Source organism: Mobula hypostoma, assembly GCF_963921235.1.
Source record: "Mobula hypostoma chromosome 11 unlocalized genomic scaffold, sMobHyp1.1 SUPER_11_unloc_1, whole genome shotgun sequence".
NCBI classification, from domain to species: domain Eukaryota; kingdom Metazoa; phylum Chordata; class Chondrichthyes; order Myliobatiformes; family Myliobatidae; genus Mobula; species Mobula hypostoma.
Genome location: NW_026948140.1, coordinates 239,305 through 261,527, shown reverse-complemented (window position 1 = coordinate 261,527; position 22,223 = coordinate 239,305). Strand labels below are relative to the sequence as shown.

General features: G+C 42.2%; 1 protein-coding gene across 1 annotated transcript in view; it reads left to right on the top strand.

Annotated features, from left to right (window-relative positions):
• LOC134341261 (dispanin subfamily A member 2b-like) overlaps window positions 1–21,754 on the top strand; it is a 33,014-nt gene extending 11,260 nt beyond the window's left edge. Inside the window, exon 2 of the mRNA XM_063039119.1 lies at window positions 21,340–21,754. Coding sequence (XP_062895189.1) covers window positions 21,340–21,510 — 171 coding nt within the window. The 3' untranslated portion in view covers window positions 21,511–21,754. The remainder of the gene's footprint in view (window positions 1–21,339) is intronic.
• The last annotated feature ends 469 nt before the right edge of the window (window positions 21,755–22,223 follow it).

Sequence of the window (22,223 nt, the reverse complement as noted above, 5' to 3'; positions counted from 1 at the left end):
GAGGAATAGATAGAGTAGATAGCCAGCGCCTCTTCCCCAGGGCACCACTGCTCAATACAAGAGGACATGGCTTTAAGGTAAGGGGTGAAAAGTTCAAGGAGGATATTAGAGGAAGGTTTTTACCTCAGAGAGTGGTTGGTGCATGGAACGCTCTGCCTGAGTCAGTGGTGGAGGCAGATACACTCGTGAAGCTTAAGATACTACTAGACAGGTATATGGAGGAATTTAAGGTGGGGCTTATATGGGAGGCAAGGTTTGAGGGTCGGCAGAACATTGTGGGCCGAAGGGCCTGTACTGTGCAGTACTATTCTATGTTCTATAATCTCTAATGTTAGAGCTTAGGCATTTAAGGTGTGTGAGGGTAGTGAAGGCAAATTTAATAGAGGTATTTTAAGAGGCTTTTGGATAAGTACATGTATATATGTACAGGGCACATTGCGTAGGCAGAAGGGATTCATTTAGATAGGCATTGTGGTCCTAAGGAGTGGTCCTGCACTGCACTGTTCTATGTCCTTGGTGAATACTGATGCAAAGTATCATCTTACCCATATCCAGTGTTTGAGCATAAATTCCCTCCATTGTCCTGGAGTGGCCCAACTCTCCAACTAGTTGTCCTGAAGTGATGCATTTTTGAAAGTCAAACCAGTGTAGGACTTATATTTTGAATGGTAGGGCACTAGTGAGTATATTAGAAGAGAGAGACCTGGAACATGTGCACAGTTTGCTGAAAGCAACCTCACAGATAAATAGATTAATGTAAAGGGCTTTTCACATACTGACCTTCATCAGTCAGGACACTGAGTAAAGGAGTTGGATCAACACACAAATCGCTGGAGGAACTCAGCAGGCCAGGCAGCACCTATGGAAAAAAAGTACAGCCATAGGTTGAGTGAACTTAGCCTATTCTCCTCGGAGTGACAGAGGATGAGAGGTGACCTGATAGAGGTGTATAAGATGATGAGAGGCATTGATTGTGTGGATAGCCAGAGACTTTTTCCGAGGGCTGAAATGGCTAGCACGAGAAGGCACAGTTTTAAGGTGCTTGGAAGCTGGAACAAGGGGGATGTCAAAGGTAAGTTTTTCACTCAGAAGGTGCTGTGTGTGTGGAATGTACTGCCAGCTAAGGTGGTGCAGGCGAATATAAGACTCCTGCATAGGTAGATGGAACTTCGAAAAATAGAAGGCAATGTGATAGCGAAATTCTAGGCAGTTTCTAGAGCAGGTCACATGGTCGGCACAACATTGTGGGCCGGAGGACCTGTAATGTGCAGTAGATTTCTATATTTTAAGTATCTGAAGCTGCCTTCAGGAGGGTGAATGCAATGAAAGCATCTGGTCCAGACAGGGAAAAGGACCATAAGACCGGAAGCTATAGGAGCAGAATTAGGCCATCTGGCCCATCGAGTCTGCTCCGCCATTCAATCATGGCTGATCCTTTTTTTTTCCACCTCAATCCCAGTTCCCGGCCTTCTCTCCATAACCTTTAATGCCATGTCCAATCAAGAACCTATTAATCTCTGCCTTAAATACACCCAAAGACCTGGCTACAGCTGCATGTGGCAAGAAATTCCACTAACTCACCACCCTTTGGCTAAAGAAAGTTCTCTGCGTCTTTATTTTGAAAGGGCACCCCTCTTTCCTGATGCTGTGTCCTCTTGTCCTAGACTCTCCCACAATGGGAAACAACCTTTCCACATCTACTCTGTCTGTACCTTTCAACATTCCAAAGGTTTCAACAAGAATACCCCTCATCCTTCTGAATTCCAGCAATCCAGCGATTCCCAGAGCCATCAAACGTACCTTGTAAGATTAGATTAGATTAGATTATGAGGACACTCAGGCCTCATTTATTGTCATTTAGAAATGCATGTATTAAAAAAAATGATACAACATTCCTCCAGAATGAAAAAAAAACACAGGACAAACCAAGACTAAAACTTACAAAATCACATGATTATAACATATAGTTACAACAGTGCAAAGCAGTACCATAACTTGATAAAGAGCAGACCACGGGCACGGTAAAAAAAAAGTCTCAAGTCCCGATAGACTCATCACTCACGCAGGCGGTAGAAGGGAGAAACTCTCCCTGCCATGAACCTCCAAGCGCCGCAAACTTGCCGATGCAGCACCATTGGAAGCACCTGACCGCAGTAGACTCTGAGTCCGTCCGAAAACTTCGAGCCTCCTACCAGCCCTTCCAACACAGCCTCTCTGAGCACCATCCTCTGCCAAGCGCTTCGACCCCGCCCCGGCTGCCGAGCAACAAGCAAAGTCGAGGACTCGGGGCCTTCGCCTTCGGAGATTTCGGACCACTCAGTAGCAGCAGCAGCGAAGCAGGCATTTCAGAAGTTTCACCAGATGTTCCTCTGTGCTCTCACATCCGTCTCCATCAAATCAGGATTGTACAGAGCTCCCTGCTTGACAAATAACAGACATCACCACCAGAGTGGCCACTGCGAGCTGTGTTGCGCGGCCATCTTCTCCTCTCCAACGCTCCAATCCTCTCCAATGAAAGATAACCCTTTCATTGCTGGAATCATCTTTATGAACCTCCTCTGGACCCCCTCCAATGCTTCACATCTTTTCTAAGATGAGGGGCCCAAAGCAGTTCACAATACTCAAGGTGAGGCCTCACCAGTGTCTTAAAAAGCCATAGCGTCACATCCTTGCTCTTGTATTCTAGACCTCTTGAAATGAATTCTAACATTGCATTTGCCTTCCTCAACACCGGCTCAACCTACAAGTTAGCCTTTAGGGTGTTCTGCACAAGGACTCCCAAGTCCCTTTGTATCCCAGATTTTTGGAGTTTCTCCCTATTTAGAAAATAGTCTGCACATATATTTCTACTACCAAAGTGCATTACCATGCATTTTCCAGTTTTGTATTTCATTTGCCACTTTCTTGCCCATTCTGCTAATCTGTCTAAGTCCTTCTCAATCCTACCTGTTTCCTCAACACTACCTGCCCCTCCACCAATCTTTATATCATCTGTAAACTTGGCAACAAAGCCATTTATTTCCTCATCTAAGTTATTTATGTACAGCATTTAAAGAAGCGGTCCCAACACCGACCCCTGCGGAACACCATTAGTCACTGGTAGCCAAACAGAAAAGGATCCTTTTATTCCCACTCACTGCCTCTTACCAATCAGCCAATGCTCTAACCATTTTAGTAACTTTCCTGTAATACCATGGGCTCTTAACTTGGTAAGCAGCCTCATGTGTATCACCTTGTCAAAGGCCTTCTGAAAGTCCAAATATACAACATCCACTGCATCTATCCACTTTATCTATCCTACTTGTAAACTCCTCAAAGAATTCCAACAGGTTCGTCAGGCAGGATTTTTCCTGAAGGAAACCATGATAACTTTGTACTATCTTGTCCTGCGTCACCAAATATTCCATCACCTCATCCTTAACAATTGACTCCAACATCTTCCCAACCACTGAGGTCAGGCTAACTCGTCTATAATTTCTTTTCTGCTGCCTTCCTCCTTTCTTAAAGAGTGGAGTGACATTTGCAATTTTCCAGTTCACTGGCACCATGCCAGAGTCCAATGATTTTTGAAGGATCATTTCTAATGCCACCACGATCTGTAATACTATCTTTTTTAGAACCCTTGGGTGCAGTTATCACCCAGATAAATGTCAGGTGGTTCATTTTGGTAGGTCAAATATGATAACAGAATATAGTATTAATGGTAAGACTCTTGACAGTGTCAAGGATTGGAGGAGGGGAGGAGAAGATGACAGGGCGACGCAGCGTGCGCAGCCGCTCCGAAATGATATCGTATTTGTAAGTAGGTACCTGATTTGATGGAGACAGACGTGAGAAGCACAGAGGAACATCTGGAGAAACTTCTGAAATGCCCGCTTTGCTGCCGCTGCTACTGTGTGGTCCAGAATCTCTGGAGAGGAAGGCCCCAAATGCTCGTCTTTGCCTATTGCCTGTTGCCAGGGCCGGGGTCGAAGCGCGCGGCAGAGATGGTGCTCGGTGTTGGAGGGCCGGTCGGAGGCTCGAAGTTTTCGGACGGACTCAAGAGTAGGCTGTGGTCGGGTGCTTCCAGGGTGCTGCATCAGCAAATTTGTGGCGCTGGAAGCTCATGGCAGAGAGAGTTTTTCTTCCTTCTACTGTCCTCATGAGATGGGACTTTCGAGAGACTTTGAGACTTTTTTTTTTACCGTGCCCATGGTCTGTTCTTTATCAAATTACAGTAGTGCTTTGCACTGTTGTAACTATATGTTATAATTATGTGGTTTTTGTCAGTTTTTCAGTCTTGGTTTGTCTTGTGTTTCTGTGATATCATCTTGGAGGAACATTGTATCATTTCTTAATGCATGTATTACTAAATGACAACAAAAGAGGACTGTGTGTCCTCATAATCTAATCTAATCTAATCTTGGGGTCCAAGTCCATAGGACACTCAAATCTGCTGCGCAGTTTGACTCTGTGGTTAAGAAGGCATACGATGCATTGGCTATATAGGATGCTGGTCAGGCCCCACTTGGAGTACTGTGCTCAGTTCTGTTCCCCTTACTACAGGAAGGTTGTGGAAACTATAGAAAGGGTGCAGAGGAGATTTACAAGGATTTACAAGGGTAGCAGACACCAACAGAATCAACAAACTCATTCGTAAGGCCAGTGATGTTGTGGGGATGGAACTGGTCTCTCTCACGGTGGTGTCTGAAAAGAGGATGCTGTCTTAAGTTGCATGCCACCTTGGTCAATGTCTCCCATCCACTACATAATGTACTGGGTGGGCACAGGAGTACATTCAGCCAGAGACTCATTCCACTGAGATGCAGCACAGAACGTCATAGGAAGTCATTCCTGCCTGTGGCCATCAAATTTTACAACTCCTCCCTTGGAGGGTCAGACATCCTGAGCCAATAGGCTGGTCCTGGACTTATTTCATAATTTACTAGCATAATTTACATATGACTATTTAACTATTTATTACTATTTTTCTATTACTAGTCTATTACTATTTATTATTTCCATGACTATTACTATTTACTAATAGTAGTATTACTATTATTATTTCTATTACTATTTATTATTGTGCAACTGTAATGAAAACCAATTTCCCCCAGGATCAATAAAGTATGACTATGACTATTGCCTGAATTGGGGAGCATGCCTTATGAGAATAGGTTGAATGAACTTGGCCTTTTCTCCTTGAAGCAGTGGAGGGTGAGAGGTAACCTGATAGAGGAGTATAAGACGATGAGAGGCATTAATCGTGTGGATAGTCAGGGGCTTTTTCCCAGGGCTGAAATGGCTAGCATGAGAGGGCACAGTTTTAAGGTGCTTGGAAGTAAGTACAGAGGAGATGTCAGGGGTAGGTTTTTTATGCTGAGAGTGGTGAGTGTGTGGAATGGGCTGCTGGTGACGACGTTGGAGGCGGATACAATAGGGTTTTTTAAGAGGCTCGGATAGGTACATGGAGCTCAGAAAAATAGAGGGCTATGGGTAACCCTAGGAAATTTCTAAAGTAAGTACATGTTGAGCATAGCTTTGTGGGCCAAGGAGCTGTATTGTGCTGTAGGTTTTCTACGTTTCTAGTTCATCTGGTCCAGGTGACTTATGTACCTTTAGGTCTTTCAAATTTTTGAGCGCCTTCTCTCTTGTAATAGTAACTGCACCCACTTCTCTTCCTTCACACACTACAACATCAGGCAAAATGCTAGTGTCTTTCACAGTGAAGACTGATGCAAAATATTCATTTGGTTGTTCTGCCATCTCCTTTTCCCCTATTATTATTGCTCCTGCCTCATTTTCTAGCGGTCCTATATCCACTCTCATTTCTCTTTTATTTTTAACATAACTTGATAAACTTTAACTATCCACTAAGCTAATATTTACCAGGTTGCTTTCATATTTCATCTTTTCCCTTTTAATGATTTTTAGTTGGTCTCTGTAGATTTTTAAAAACTTCCCATTCCTCTATCTTCCCAGTAATTTTTGCTTTGTTGTATGCCCTTTCTTTTGCTTTTACAACAGCTTTGACTTCCCTTGTCAGCCACGGTTGTACTATTTTACCATTTGAGTATTTCTTCATTTTTGGAATACACATGTCCTGCACCTTCCTCATTTTTCCCAGAAACTCACGCCATTGCTGCTCAGCTGACATCCCAGCCAGCAGCTCCTTCCAATATACTTCGGCCAACTCCTCTCTCATACCACTGTAATTTCCCTTACTCCACTGAAACACTGCTACATCAGACTTTACTTTCCCCCTATCAAATTTCAAATTGAACATAATCATATTGTGATCACTGGTTCCTAAGGGTTCTTTTACCTTAAGCTCCCTAATCGCCTCCGGTTCATTGCATAACAACTAATCCAGTATAGCTGATCCCCTAGTAGGCTCAACAACAAACTGCTCAAAAAAAGCCATCTCTTAGGCATTCAACAAATTCACTCTCTTGAGATCCATTACCAACCTGATTTTCCCAATCGACCTGCATGTTAAAATCTCCCCTGACTACCATAACATTGCCCTTTTGACTCGCCATCAAGGTCCTTTTACCCTTGCAGTTTCTTAACTCAACCCACGAGGATTCAACATCTTCCGATCCTGAGTCACATTTTTCTACTGATTTGATGTCCTTCTTCACCAATAGAGCCACACCACCCCCTCTGCCTACCTCCCTATCTCTCCAATATAATGTGTAACCTTGGACATTTATCTCCCAACTACAACTATCCTTCAACCACGATTCAGAGATGACCATATCATACTTGGCAATCTGTAATAGTGCAACAAGATCATTCACCTTATTTCTTACGCTACGCATATTTAGATACAACACTTGAGTACCATATTTGCTGTCCTTTCTGACTCTGCATCCCTAATGATTTGATACACAGCCTGTTGGCTGCAGCTAAGTCCCATTACCTGCCTGCCCTACCTAACAGTCTGTCTGCACGCTATCTTTACTCTTTTACCATCTGTCCTATCCTGAGTCTGTTCACTCCAGTTCCCACCCCTGCCAAATTAGTTTAAGCCCTCCCCAAAGGCTCTAATAAACCTGCCCACAAGAATATTCTTTCCCCTCAGGTTTAGGTGCAACCAGTCACTTTTGAACAGGTCATACCTCCTCCAGAAGAGATCCCAAAGATCCAAGAACCTGAAGCCCTGCCCCCTGCACCAGCTTGTCAGCCACACATTACTTTGTCAAATGATCGTGTTTCTAGTCACAATGAGGTTGTGAGATTTTTGACATCAAAGAGTGAAGAGTACTCTGTAACGTATGGATCTATTTCCTTTAGAGCAATTCCTTTTGCCAAATTATCCTGCTTCTACCCTCACTGGCATGTGGCACAGACACCAATCCAGAAGTTACTGCCCGGGAGGTCCTGCTTCTCAGCTTTCTACGTGGCTCTCTAAATTCTTTTTTCAGGACCTCTTTGCTCTTCCTTCCTATGTCATTGGTACCAATATGTACCAAGACATCTGGCTGTTCTCTCTCCCTGTCCAAAATGTTGTGGACGTGATCTGAGATATCCTTGACCCTGGTACCTGGGAGGCAACATACCAACCGGGTTAGGGTTAGGATTAGGGTATGCCACAGAATCTCCTGTCTGTTCTCTTCACTATCGAGTCCCCTATCACTACTGCTCCCTTCTTCTCTCTCTTTCCCTTCTGCACCACAGACCCATGCTCAGTCCCTGAAACCCGGTCATCACGGCATTCCCCCAGGAGGTCATCCCCCACAAAGTATCCAAAGCGGTATACTTGTATTTGAAGGGAATGGCCACAGGGGTCTCTGCTCGAGCTATTTCTATTTCTCCTGACAGTCAGCCAGCTACTCACCTCCTGCAACTTCGAGGTGACTACTTCCCTGTAACTCTGATTATCTCCTCACTCTCCTGTACAAGCCGAAGGTCAACCAGTTGCTGCTCCAGATCCCTAACACGGTCTTCAAGGAGCTGCAGCCGGATGACCTTCATGCAGATGTAGTTTCCCAGGAGACTCTGGGTCTCCCAGTTCTCCAACATCCAGCACGAAGAGCATACCACCGCCATTTAAATGGTACAGTAAGAGAGGAAAATGAAAAAAAAAAGGAAACCTTAACAGACACTTTAGAGAGCTGACACCTCTTCTGGGCCAAAGCCTTTTTTGAGCCAAAGACTGTTGCTTCTACTCTCGCCACTGGCCTACTCCCGACAATGGTTGAATACTAAAGATTTGTATAGTATTGTGTGCAGTTTTGGTCTCCTAATCTGAGGAAAGACATCTTTGCCATAGAGGGAGTACAAAGAAGGTTCACCAGATTGATTCCTGGGATGGCAGGTCTTTCATATGAAGAAAGACTGGATGAACTGGGCTTGTACTCGTTGGAATTTAGAAGATTGAGGGGGGATCTGATTGAAACGTATAAGATCCTAAAGGGATTGGACAGGCTAGATGCGGGAAGATTGTTCCCGATGTTGGGGAGGTCCAGAACGAGGGGTCACAGTTTGAGGATAGAGGGGAAGCCTTTTAGGACCGAGATTAGGAAAAACTTCTTCACACAGAGAGTGGTGAATCTGTGGAATTCTCTGCCACAGCAAACTGTTGAGGCCAGTTCATTGGCTATGTTTAAGAGGGAGTTAGATATGGCCCTTGTGGCTACAGGGGTCAGGGGGTATGGAGGGAAGGCTGGGTTCTGAGTTGGATGATCAGCCATGATCATAATAAATGGCGGTGCAGGCTCGAGGGGCCGAATGGCCTACTCCTGCACCTATTTTCTATGTTTCTATGTTTCTATCTTCTCCTCTTGATTTGGCATTGTGTGGTACCCACCTGCTTCAAGCAGGCTTCAATCATACCAGTACCCAAAAAAAGCGTGGTGACTTTCCCAAGAACTATCAACCAGTTGCACTTATATCTACAGTGATGAAGTGTTTTGAGAGGCTGGTAATGAAACATATCGGCTCCTGTCTGAGTCAGGACTTGGATCCACTTCAATTTGCCTACCAGAGCAACAGGTCCACAGCACATGCCATTTCACTCGCTCTTCACACAACCCTGGAAGATTTGGACAGCAAAGAATGCTGTTTATTGATTACAGCTCAGCATTCAATACCATCATCCCCTCAAAACTAATCAGTAAGCTCCAAGACCTGGGCCTCAGTACAACCTTGTGCAATTGGACCTTGGATATCTTCACCTGCAGACCCCAGTCAGTTGAGATTAGCAAAATCTCCTCCACAATCTCCATCAGCACAGGTGCACCTCAGGGCTGTGTGCTTAGCCCCTGCTCCACTGGCTAAGCACAGCTCGAACACCGTATTCAGGTTTGCTGATGACACCACTGTTGTGGGCTGTATCAGCATACAGGAGGAAGATTGAAAATTTGGTGAGTGGTGTCATAACAACAGCCTCTCACTCAATATCAGCAAGACCACGGAACTAATTATAGACTTCAGGAGAGGGAAACCAGAGGTGTATGAGTGAGTTCTCATCAGAGGATCAGAGGTGGAGTGCGTCAGTAACTTTAAATTTCTGGGTGTTAATATCTCGTAGGATCTGTCCTGGACCCATCATATAAATGTAATTGCAAAAAAAATACTGTTGGCGGGGACGACCGACCAGGTGTGAGCCACGGTGACAGGACCCCTGGCACTGAGTCTGACCCGGTGGTGCAGAAGGGTGGGACGGAGAAGAGAGAGCTGTCGTCATTGGAGACTCTATAGTCAGGGAAGCAGACAGGAGATTTTGTGGACGTGAGAAGGACACCCGCATGGTTTGTTGCCTCCCGGGTGCCAGGGTCCGGGGTGTCTCTGACCAGGTGCACGACGTCCTGGTACGAGGGAAAACAACCAGAAGTCGTGATACATGTTGGGACCAATGACATAGGCAGGAAGAGGGATAAGGTCCTGAAGTGTGAGTTTCGGGAACTAGGCAGAAGGCTGAAGAACAGGACCTCAAGGGTGGCGCTCTCAGGATTGCTGCCAGTATACGTGACAGTGATGGTAAGAATTGGAGGAGACGGCAGTTGAATGCGTGGCTGAGGAGTTGGTGCAGGGAGCAGGGTTTTAGATTTTTGGATCATTGGGATCTCTTCTGGGGAAGGTGGGACCTGTACAGATTGGATGGGTTGCACCTGAACTTGAGGGGGAGCAATATCCTTGCAGGTAGGTTTGCTGGCCTGGTTCGCGAGGGTTTAAACTAATTTGCAAGGGGGATGGGACCTAGAGAAATAGAGCAGTGAAAGAAATGCCTGGAGTAAAGCCAGATCTAACATATAGAGAGGCTTTGAGGAAAGAGAAGCAGAATAAACGGTGTAAAGACAGTAAGGTAGAAGGACTGAAGTGTGTGTACCTCAATGCAAGAAGCATCAGGAACAAAGGTGATGAACTGAGAGCTTGGATACATACATGGAATTATGATGTCATGGCCATTACAGAGACTTGGCTGGCACCAGAGCAGGAATGGATTCTCAATATCCCTGGATTTCAGTGCTTTAAAAGGGATAGAGAGGGGGAAAAAGGGGAGGAGGGGTGGCATTACTGGACAGGGATACTATTACAGCTACAGAAAGGGTGGGTAATGTAGCAGGATCCCCTTTTGAGTCAGTATGGGTGGAAGTCAGGAACAGGAAGGGAGCAGTTACTCTACTGGGGGTATTCTATAGGTCCCCTGGTAGCAGCAGAGATACAGAGGAGCAGATTGGGAGGCAGATTTTGGAAAGGTGCAAAAATAACAGGGTTTTTATCATGGGTGACTTTAACTTCCCTGATAATGATTGGCACCTGATTAGTTCCAAGGGTTTAGATGGGGCAGAGTTTGTTAAGTGTGTCCAGGATGGATTCCTGTCACAGTATCACAGATCTCCCAGTGGGTGAGCATCTGGGGGACAGTGACCACCGCTCCCTGGCCTTTAGCATTATCATGGAAAAGGATAGAATCAGAAAGGACAGGAAAATTTTTAATTGGAGAAGGGCAAATTATGAGGCTATAAGGCTAGAACTTGCGGGTGTGAACTAGGATGATGTTTTTGCAGGGAAATGTACTATGGACATGTGTTCGATGTTTAGAGATCTCTTGCAGGATGTTAGGGATAAATTTGTCCCGGTGAGGAAAATAAAGAATAGTAGGGTGAAGGAACCATGGGTGACAAGTGAGGTGGAAAATCTAGTCAGGTGGAAGAAGGCAGCATACATGAGGTTTAGGAAGCAAGGATCAGATGGGTCCATTGAGAAATATAGGGAAGCAAAAAAGGAGCTTAAGAAGGGGCTGAGAAGAGCAAGAAGGGGGCATGAGAAGGCCTTGGTGAGTAGGGTAAAGGAAAACCCCAAGGCATTCTTCAATTATGTGAAGAAAAAAAGGATGACAGGACTGAAGGTAGGACCGATTAGCAATAAAGGTGGGAAGATGTGCCTGGAGGCTGTGGAAGTGAGCGAGGTCCTCAATGAATACTCCTCTTCAGTATTCACCAATGAGAGGGAACTTGATGATGGTGAGGACAATATGAGTGAGGTTGATGTTCTGGAGCATGTTGATATTAAGGGAGAGGAGGTGTTGGAGTTGTTAAAATACATTAGGACAGATAAGTCCCCGGGGCCAGATGGAATATTCTCCAGGCTGCTCCATGAGGTGAGGGAAGAGATTGATGAGCCTCTGGCTAGGATCTTTATGTCCTCGTTGTCCATGGGAATGGTACCGGAGGATTGGAGGGAGGCGAATGTTTTCCCCTTGTTCAAAAAAGGTAGCAGGGATAGTCTGGGTAATTATAGACCAGTGAGCCTTATGTCTGTGGTGGGAAAGCTGTTGTAAAAGATTCTTAGAGATAGGATCTCTGGGCATTTAGAGAATCTTGGTCTGATCAGGGACAATCAGCATGGCTTTGTGATGGGCAGAACCTGTCTGACAAGCCTGATAGAGTTCTTTGAGGAGGTGACCAGGCACATAGATGAGGGTAGTGCAGTGGATGTGATCTATCTGGATTTTAGTAAGGCATTTGACAAGGTTCCACATGGTAAGTTTATTCAGAAAGTCAGAAGGCATGAGATCCAGGGAAGTTTGGCCAGGTGGATTCAGAATTGGCTTGCCTGCAGAAGGCAGAGGGTGGTGGTGCAGGGAGTACATTCAGAGTGGAGGATTGTGACTAGTGATGTCCCACAAGGATCTGTTCTGGGACCTCTACTTTTCGTGATTTTTATTAACGACCTGGATGTTGGGGTAGAAGAGTGGGCTGGCAAGTTTGCAGACGACACAGGTTGGTGGTGTTGTAGATAGTGTAGAGGATTGTCAAAGATTGCAGAGAGACATTGATAGGATGCAGAAGTGGGCTGAGAAGTGGCAGATGGAGTTCAACCCGGAGAAGTGTGAGGTGGTACACTTTTGAAGGACAAACTCCAAGGCAGAGTACAAAGTAAATGGCAGGATACTTGGTAGTGTGGAGGAGCAGAGGGATCTCGGGGTACATGTTCACAGATTCCTGAAAGTAGCCTCACAGGTAGATAGGGTAGTTAAGAAAGCTTATGGGGTGTTAGCTTTCATAAGTCGAGGGATAGAGTTTAAGAGTCACGATGTAATGATGCAGCTCTATAAAACTCTGGTTAGGCCACATTTGGAGTACTGTGTCCAGTTCTGGTCGCCTCACTATAGGAAGGATGTGGAAGCATTAGAAAAGGTACAGAGGAGATTTACCAGAATGCTGCCTGGTTTAGAGAGTATGCATTATGATCAGAGATTAAGGGAGCTAGGGCTTTACTCTTTGGAGAGAAGGAGGATGAGAGGAGACATGATAGAGGTGTACAAGATAATAAGAGGAATTGATAGAGTGGATAGCCAGCACCTCTTCCCCAGGGCACCACTGCTCAATACAAGAGGACATGGCTTTCAGGTAAGGGGTGGGAAGTTCAAGGGAGATATTAGAGGAAGGTTTTTTACTCAGAGAGTGGTTGGTGCGAGGAATGCACTGCCTGAGTCAGTGGTGGAGGCAGATACACTGGTGAAGCTTAAGAGACTACTACACAGGTATATGGAGGCATTTAAGTTGGGGTGGGGCTTATATGGGAGGCAGGGTTTGAGGTTCAGCACAATATTGTGGACCGAAGGGCCTGTACTGTGCTGTACTATTCTATGTTCTATGAAAACACAACAGCACCTCTACTTCCTCAGGAGTCTATGGAGATTTGCATAACATCAATAACTTTGACAGACTTCTAGAGATGCATAGCAGAGAGTGTATTGACTTGCTGCATCACAGCCTGGTATGGTCTTTGCATGGAAAATACTGTACTACAAAAGATCGTGGATTCAGCCCAGTACATCACACGTAAACCTCTCCCAACCATAGGACGTGGAAACCATAGAAAGGGTGCAGGGGAGGTTTACAAGGATGTTGCCTGAATGCCTTACGAGAATAGGTTGAGTGAACTTGGCCTTTTCTGCTTGGAGCGACGGAGGATGAGAGGTGACCTGATAGAGGTGTACAAGATAATGAGAAGCATTGATCGTGTGGATAGTCAGAGGCTTTTTTCCAGGGCTGAAATGGCTAGCACGAGAGGCTATAGTTTTAAGGCGCTTGGAAGTAGGTACAGAGGAGATGTCAGGGGTAAGTTTTTAACACAGAGTGGTGACTGCGTGGAATGGGCTGCTGGGGGCGGTGGTAGAGGTGGAAATGATAGGGTCTTTTAAGAGACTCCTGGATGGCTACATGGAGTTTAGAAAAATAGAGGGCTATGGGTAAAGCCTAGGTGGTTGTAAGGTAGGGGCATGTTTGGCACAGCTTTGTGGGCCGAAGGGCATGTATTGTGCTATAGGTTTTCTATGTTTCTAACCATTGAACACATCCACATAAAAAACTGTCATAGGAAAGCAGAATCCATCATCAAAGATCCTTACCACCCAGGCCATGATCTTTTCTCACTGCTGCCATCAGGTAGAGAGTACAAGAGCCTCAGGCCTCGCATTACCAGATTCAAGAACAGTTACTACCCCTCAGCCATCAGGCTGTTGAACAATGTGATAACTACTCTCATTCCTTGAGATGTTCCCACACCAATGATCTCACTTCAAGGATTCTTTATCTTGTTATTCTGTGCTCTCAGTATTTATTGCTATTTATTTATATTTGCATTTGCACAGTTTGTTGTCTTCTATGCTCTACTTAGGGTAGTGGGTAGTGGCTCCATATGTCACTACTACAGGGCGTGACAACACCGCTTTACTCAAGCCCTGGGCTCAGCTGGCTCCAGCTGACAGTACCCGGAATGGGCCCCTATCCAGGGTTATGGATCCCACTGCCTTGTGGGTATCTTCGGGAGAAGAGAAGGCTAAGGAGTAAACCCTACACAAATCCGGAGTGGAGCCCCTAAGGCGGTTGGATGACGTATCATGTCACCTCCCGGCAGCTCCTGCAGCCAAGCTGATGCCAAATGTACTGCTTCGCATTCCTTTGGACCACATCGGTGAGGCCGAGAGGGGGATCTTGATGTCTGGGCAGCCCAGGATCTCCATATTCATTGCTCAGATCTGCTTCCCGGAACGGGCGCATCCATTATCTACTTAGACAGGCAGAGCCATGAATGTTCTACTTGAACTTTCATTGATCCTGTTATAGCTGCTATCCTATAGATTTGATGGGTATGTCTGCAGGAAAAAGAATCTCAGTTGTATGTGTAATTAAATCAAATACCAGGGTCTGTGTCTTTGTTAAAGTCTATTTGGCGCCAATAAATTTCTCTGATGTGAGCTTAGTTGAGTGGCCACTCAGAGGCTTGGGGGCTTGGGCAGTAGATTCAGGGAAGGGGTCACACTCTGAACTGACTACCTGCCTCTATTGTGAGCAGTGCCATCGGGGCCAGTGGGCTTTGTGCACCCTAGACAACAAAGATTGTGTTCTGCTTTAATACAACTTTTTAACTTACTTATTGAAAGGATGTGGGTTCGCAGGCTGACTTCATCCCCAACTATCCTTGAAAAGGTGGTGATGGCCTTAACTGAACCTCTACAGTCCCTGACTTATGAGTCTATCCAAAAATACTGTTAGGGAGAGAACTCCAGGATTTTCACCAAGCAATTTGTGGTGCCACCTATCAGTTAAGGCCTGGATATTGTCCAGATCCAGCTCTATTTGGATGTAACTGATGATGTGCTCAAGTAATGGCATAATATTTCTTATGATGAATATTGTTGGCTTGAACTGTGTTTATCCATTTTAGAATTTTCAATAAATGAAATGATTCCTTAAGGTTGTAATAGCTGGAGATAAGCTCCCACTGTCAATTAAATGCTCCCAATGGTGTGTGTCTCAAATACAGGAGTAGGGGCAAAGGCAGATTGCTGCCACCTTAAAACCAATGACTTTGGGCAGATGGGGGTCATCAGCTTAATTTAGGAGATGGAAAATTCTAACATAGAAATACACTCAGATCAGCGTGAGTTAATCAGTCTGATGGCCTAGTGGAAGAAGCTGTCCCGGAGTCTGTTGGTCCTGGCTTTTATGCTGTGGTACTGTTTCCCAGATGGTAGCAGCTGGAATAGGTTGTAGTTGGGGTGACTTAGGTCCCCAATGATTCTTCAGGTCCTTTTTTCACACCTGCCTTTGTAAATGTCCTGAATCATGGGACGTTCACAACTACAGATGCGCTGGGCTGTCCACACCACTCTCAGCAGAATCCTGTGGTTAAGGGAGGTACAGTTCCCAGAGCAGACAGTGATGCAGCCAGTCAGGATGCTCTCAATTGTGCCCCTGTAGAAATTTCTTAGGATTTGAGGGCCCATACCAAATTTCCTCAACCATCTCAGGTGAAAGAGGTGCTGTTGTGCCTTTTTCACCACACAGCTGGTGTGTACAGACCATGTGAGGTCCTCAGTGATGTGAATGCTGAGGAACTTAAAGCTGTTCACCCTCTCAACCTCAGGTCCATTGATGTCAATAGGGGTTAGCCTGTCTCCATTCCTCCTGTAATCCACAACCAGCTGCTTTGGTCTTGCAACATTGAGGGAGAGGTTGTTTTCTTGACACCACTGTGTCCGAGAGATCGATGCAGACTGACAGCTCCCACAATAATGCTGGTGCCATGTATCAGTCTCTGCCATTTATTTGGATTCATCAGTTGCATGGAGATAGGGAGCCTGTTGCATGGGTGATGGTTTGCTGTCCTGGTTTGTGTATCAGATAGACAGCTGGGACACAACATTCATGGTTGACCCCAACCAATGGAAGCCTCAATAAATAGTGTACTTCTGTCCCCTTCCCCAGATTTCTGAACAGACAATGAACCCAATAACACTGTCTCATTTTTGCTCTCTTTTTGCACTACTTAATTTTTAAAAATACATTTATTATCATTTGTAGTATATTTTATTGTGTTACCCTGGTTTAAGACCATGTTTTATTTAGTTAATACATTTATGCTGTTGGGCATTTTATTTTCAGCAGGTCTCTTCAAAATGCAAATCTGTATATAAAAAAGTGTTCCTTGAATTACATTATACACTTAATAATATACAGTTTCAAATGAGTATTTCAGTTTTGTTGTTTAAAATAAAAATACAGGCTTGTTGAATTAGCCAATAATATTTGTCTTGTTAACACTTTGGCCAAGAAGATGCCCCAGAAAAGAAACTGACAAACAGGGTAGAAGAATGTGGTGAAATGCTCACAGAACCAAATTTGGAATGTCAGTTCCTGATGTCCGAAAATCCTCATGCAGACTATGGTTTCACAGAGCATGTGCAAATAACTTTCTTTTAGCCAGCTAGCACACATGATTGGAGAAAAGGCAAGAGGGGATGTTTGTTTATTTTTTTATTCTTTGTCTGGACTGTTTTTTCAGTGCAGAACCAGGTCGTTACTGTGAATAAACAAAGTGCAGAACTGTCAACATTAGGGAATATTTTAGACAATCTCTTCTTCATCAAATGGTAACGATGTACAATTTTAAATTGAGTCAGTGAATGACTAGCACAGATCGAAGAAGAGTTAACCAGCTTCAGAATCCGCGTCCAATCCTCCGTCATAAAAGTCAAATTGAGTTCCTTTTCCCAATCTTGTTTAATCTTAAATAAAGGACACTTATCCCATTGTAATAGTAAATCATAAATTCTTCCAATGGAACCCTTCATCGAAGGGTTCATACTCATAATAGTATCTAACAGGTCGGCATCCAATATGTAAGGAAAACTACCTAAATATTTTTGTAAGAAATGTCTAACTTGAAGGTATTGTAAAAAGTGTGAGTATGAAAGAGAATATTTATCAAAAGACATCAGTCTATCTTCTTTAAATAGATCCAAAGAAGAATTAATACCTTTATTTTTCCAAAGTAAAAAATTGGATCACTCAAAGAAGGCTTAAAAAAGTAATTTCAATAAATTAAACTACAAACTTTAAGTTTTTTAAGATTAAAAATATTGCCGAACTGGAGCCAAGTTTGTAAAGAATGCTTAATCACAGGGTATAAGTTTAAATTTGCAACTCTAGCTAATTGTATAGGTAAAGCAGCTCCCAATAACGAGGTTAAATAAAACTGTTTCACAGCTTTCAATTCCAAGTTTACTCAAATTGGCCGATCGTTCTTATCAACTCAATATAACCAAAAGGACATGTATCGCACATTAACAGCCCAGTAATACATTCTTAAATTAGGCAAAGCGAGACCACCATCCTTTTTCAACTTTTGTAAGTGAGATTTACTAATTCTTGGTCTTTTATTATTCCAAATAAAAGATAAAATAATAGAATCAATCTGATCCAAAAAACTTCTTAGTCAAAAAAAAGGGATATTCTGAAATAAATATAAAAAATTTGGTAAGATCATCATTTTGACTATATGGATGTGACCAGCAAGTGAAAATGTAAGTGGACTCCATCTACTAAATAAGTACTTCATAGAATCTACCAAAGGAACAAAATTGGCTTTATAAAGATCCTTATATTTTTTAGTGATTTATAATACCCAAATATCTAAAAGAATCCATGACTTTGAAAAGAATATTATAATATACAGAAACAGATTAATTTAAAGGAAACAATTCACTTTTACTGAAATTTATTTTATATCCTGAAAAATCTCCAAATTCATTAAATAATTTTAGCAAGGCAAGAATAGATTCCTCGGGATTAGATATATAAACCAATAAATCGTCTGTGTAAAGAGAAATCTTATGAATGGTCTCATTCAGAAAATTTCCATAAATATCTTTAGCTTCACAAAGAGCAATAGCAAGGGTTTCTAATATTAAATTAAATAACAAAGGACTTAATGGACAAACTTGTCTTGTCCCCCGTGAAAGCTGAAAAAAAGGAGACCTACAGTTATTAGTAATAACAATAGCAATAGGAGTTTTATATATCATTCTAATCTAATTATTAAAATTAACACCAAAGCCAAATTTCTCTAAAACATTAAATAAATATTTCCATTCAACTCGATCAATGCATTGTGGAGTTTTAAAAGAGGACGAGTATATAATGTTAAATAATCTCCGAACATTTGAAAAAGAATAACGACCCTTTATAAAGCCTGTTTGATCTTTAAAAATAATTTTACCCAAAATATTCTCCAACCGATCGGCCATTATCTTTGATAGAATCTTAGCATCGACATTCAGTAATGAAATAGGTCTATGAGGCACGATCAGTAGGATCTTTATCCTTTTTAAGAATTAAATAGAAACCTCATAGAAAGTAGCGGGTAAGTCACCTTTCACAAAAGAATCCTTAAACATTTCCAACATATATGGAGAAAGCAATTTTCCAAATTTTTTATAAAATTCTTCAGGATAGCCATCAAGTCCAGGGGCCTTACCAGATTACATTGAAAAAATAGCTTTATGAATTTTGGCTTCAGTAATTTGGGCATCAAGAGTTTTTTTGATCCTCAACAGAAATTTTAGGAAAAGCAATCTTTCATAAAAAGGCATTCATTTTACAAGAATCTACTGGACATTGGGATTTATAAAGTTCAGTATAAAAATCTTGAAAAATCTTATTAATTTCTTCATATTCCCACGCGAGGGTACCATCTCTCCTACGGATTTTCAAAATTTGCCTTTTGGCTCTAGCCGTATTTAATTGAGACGCGAGCAGTTTATTATTTTTATTTCCAAACTGAACTTAACTTAAGCAAATAGCCTTCAATAGGATGAGTTAATAATAGGTTATATTGTGATTGAAGTTCCACCCTTTGAATAAATCAATATTCAGGGAAATTGCATAAATATTACCGAAGTCTTTAATTTGTTTTGAAATCTTATCTAATTCTACTTTAGTCTGTTTTTAAGCTTAGATGAATAAGAAATGTTCTGACCACATAAGAATGCTTTAAATGTATCCCATATGATTAATTTAGATGTATCCCCTTTATCATTAATAAACAAATTCTTTTATCTGGGTTTCAATGAAACTGACAGTCAGAGTTTTGCAATAATGTCTGAGACATGCGTCATGGTGGATGGGCAAGAATGACATCAAATTCAAAAGACGAACTCAGGCGCATGATCAGATATAGCAATAGCGTCATATTCACAATTTTTAACACTAGGCAAGAGGCAAGGATCGATTATAATATAATCGATCATCGAATATTTCTTATAAACGTGGAAAGAAAGGATATTCTCTGTTATCAGGGTGTAGATACCTCCATAATTCAATCAATCCAAAATCGGTCAAAAAGGAGTTAATAAGTGACATGAAGTGATTTGGAAGTCGCGGATTGGTTGAGCTCTTGTCAATCAAAGGATCTGAACAACAGTTAAAATCCCCACCCATTATCAGCATATATTCATTTAAATCAGGCAGTAAAGCAAATACCTTTTTTAAAAAAGGATTCTCTAAGTTAGGACCGTACAAATGGACCAAACAACTTTTCTGTCACAGATTATTCCTCTAACAATTAAAAATCTACCATTAAAATCTGACTCTATATCCTCTTGAGTAAATATATTGGATTTAATAAAGATGGACACATCCTTAGTTTTACTCTGAGAAGTAGAGTGAAACTGCAAACCCCTCCACCATCCAAAAAATCTATTTTGGTCTCCCGCCCTGATATGTGTCTCTTGGGCAAAAATTACATCAGGTTGGAATCGGTTAACGGTAGTTATTGTGATAGATGTAAAACTGAGACAGCTACACTGACCCACATGTTTTGGTCTTGTCCTATACTGGAACAGTTCTGAAAGTTAGTTTTTTCGACAATTTCTAAAGCACTTAAAATTAATTTGCAACCTAACAAATTAACTGTTTTTTGGAAAAAATCCTCAAAATATCCGTAGTATCTCTTTGTCTGACCAACATGTTATTGCATTTGTTACATTGATAGCTAGGAGGGCCATTTTGTTGAAGTGGAAGGATACATCGGCTTCCACTTTGTCACAATGGTTCTCCCAAGTGATGCTATGTCTTAGTTTGGAGAAAATTAGAAGTCGAACCTTTGAACCTATGTTTGATTTTGAGAAAAGATGGGGTTCATTTGCTCGTTATTATCATTTGAGTTAATTGATAGATTTCCTCCATGATCTAATTGTAAATTTTTGGTACATATGTTTTCTTGCTGGCGGTTTGATGTTTATCTTTAGAAGCTTTTTGTGTGATGCATGGCTCCAGAGTTGAACACCTAATGGTTTTTCTTGTAGGGTTTTTTTTATCACCAACATTTTTTCAATCTTTAAAATAAATTTTTTTTCTTGAGAGATTGTAAGTGTTGCTTACTTTGATGCACTTGTGTTAATTTTGGATAATAATAATAAAAAGATTTGAAAAGAAAGAACAAAGTGAAGCAAACTGGATTAATTATGAGGCAGGACCTCCAATGATTGCCTGCATGTTATAGACTGACATCCTGTTAATGTGATGGATCCTTTATTTTGTATGTTACAGCTTAAAATATTTTGACAATACAATTTAATCTGTTTATATTGGTGTGAGCTGAATTATTGCTTCCTAGCAAACATTAAATTTGCAGTCACTATTCATACAGATACTTGTCTTATTTTCCCTTACGAGAAATATTCAATCTTTTATGTTTTTGTGGTTACCCAAACATACCCATCCTAAACAGGTTTATTTACTGGTAATGGCCTTTCCGTCATTATTCCCAAACATTGTAGAGTTATGTTGCTGTTAGATTGCGTTCACAGAAATAACTAACTCATTATGAGCCTACAATAAGACAGTTACATTCCACTGGACTGCTGCTGCAAAATGACAAATTTCATGACAAACGTCAGTGACAATAAACCTGACTCTGATTCTGTTATTTTAAATTCAGAGGCAGTTGCACTAAAAGCAGACTAGTCTAACCAGTTAGATATCACCAACCTTGTGGTCACAGTCTGCTTGCGCACTGTATTTTAAAGCTCATTTATTTATACTTCTTTTCTTTCAGTCTAGAGATCGGAAAGTTGTGGGTGACATCGAAGGAGCTCGGCAATATGGATCTACAGCACGGTCCCTCAATATTGCAGCCACTGTGATTGGTGTTATTTCCGTCGTAATCATCCTCGCAGTGATAATTGCTCAAATGCATGTGGCAACAAGTCATCAGTATTATGGTTAGCATGATGCGACAACATGCCTTGAAGTAAAAGGAGGAGACATGATGGTCTCAGCAGTTTATTAGCCATGGAAGGAGCATCTTTGTGATGGAGCTGTTTAATTTCTTGATGCATTGTTTACTATTGCTTACTTTGTCTGTAATCTCTATGGAGGCCTGATATACTTAATCAACTGGCAACAATATAGATCTCTTCCTTAAACTGGGGACAAGATATGGCTTAGATGTTATTAATAAAGTAATTGAAAACACATTTATGGAGACTTGAAGGTTACTGGTGGGGTTTTTGAATTTACTTTCTGCTTTAGTGTCACAAATTGTATGGATTTTCAGAGTTCAATTAGGTAACTCAAAGAGTGTGTTACAATATCAGTTTGTTCCCATGAATTGAAAACTAGATATGACTGAAAATATTCATGGGAGTCACTGAGGATATTAGACCATCAAGTTCAAGTATGTAATAACAGACAAATTACTGGAGGAACTCAGCAGGTCAGACAGTATTATTACAATCTAGCCCTTAGTAAAAATGATCAGAGAGGCTGGTGGCACAATGGCATCAGCACCAGACTCCAGAGTGAAGGCTCCCGAGTTCAAATCCAAGTCGGGCCACCCCCCAAGCACGTTTTCCATCCGCGCTGGGTTGAGCGTCGAGCTAGCCACTCAGTCTTGTAAAAAAAAAAGGGTCGAGTCGGGAACGTTTATATTGTGACCCA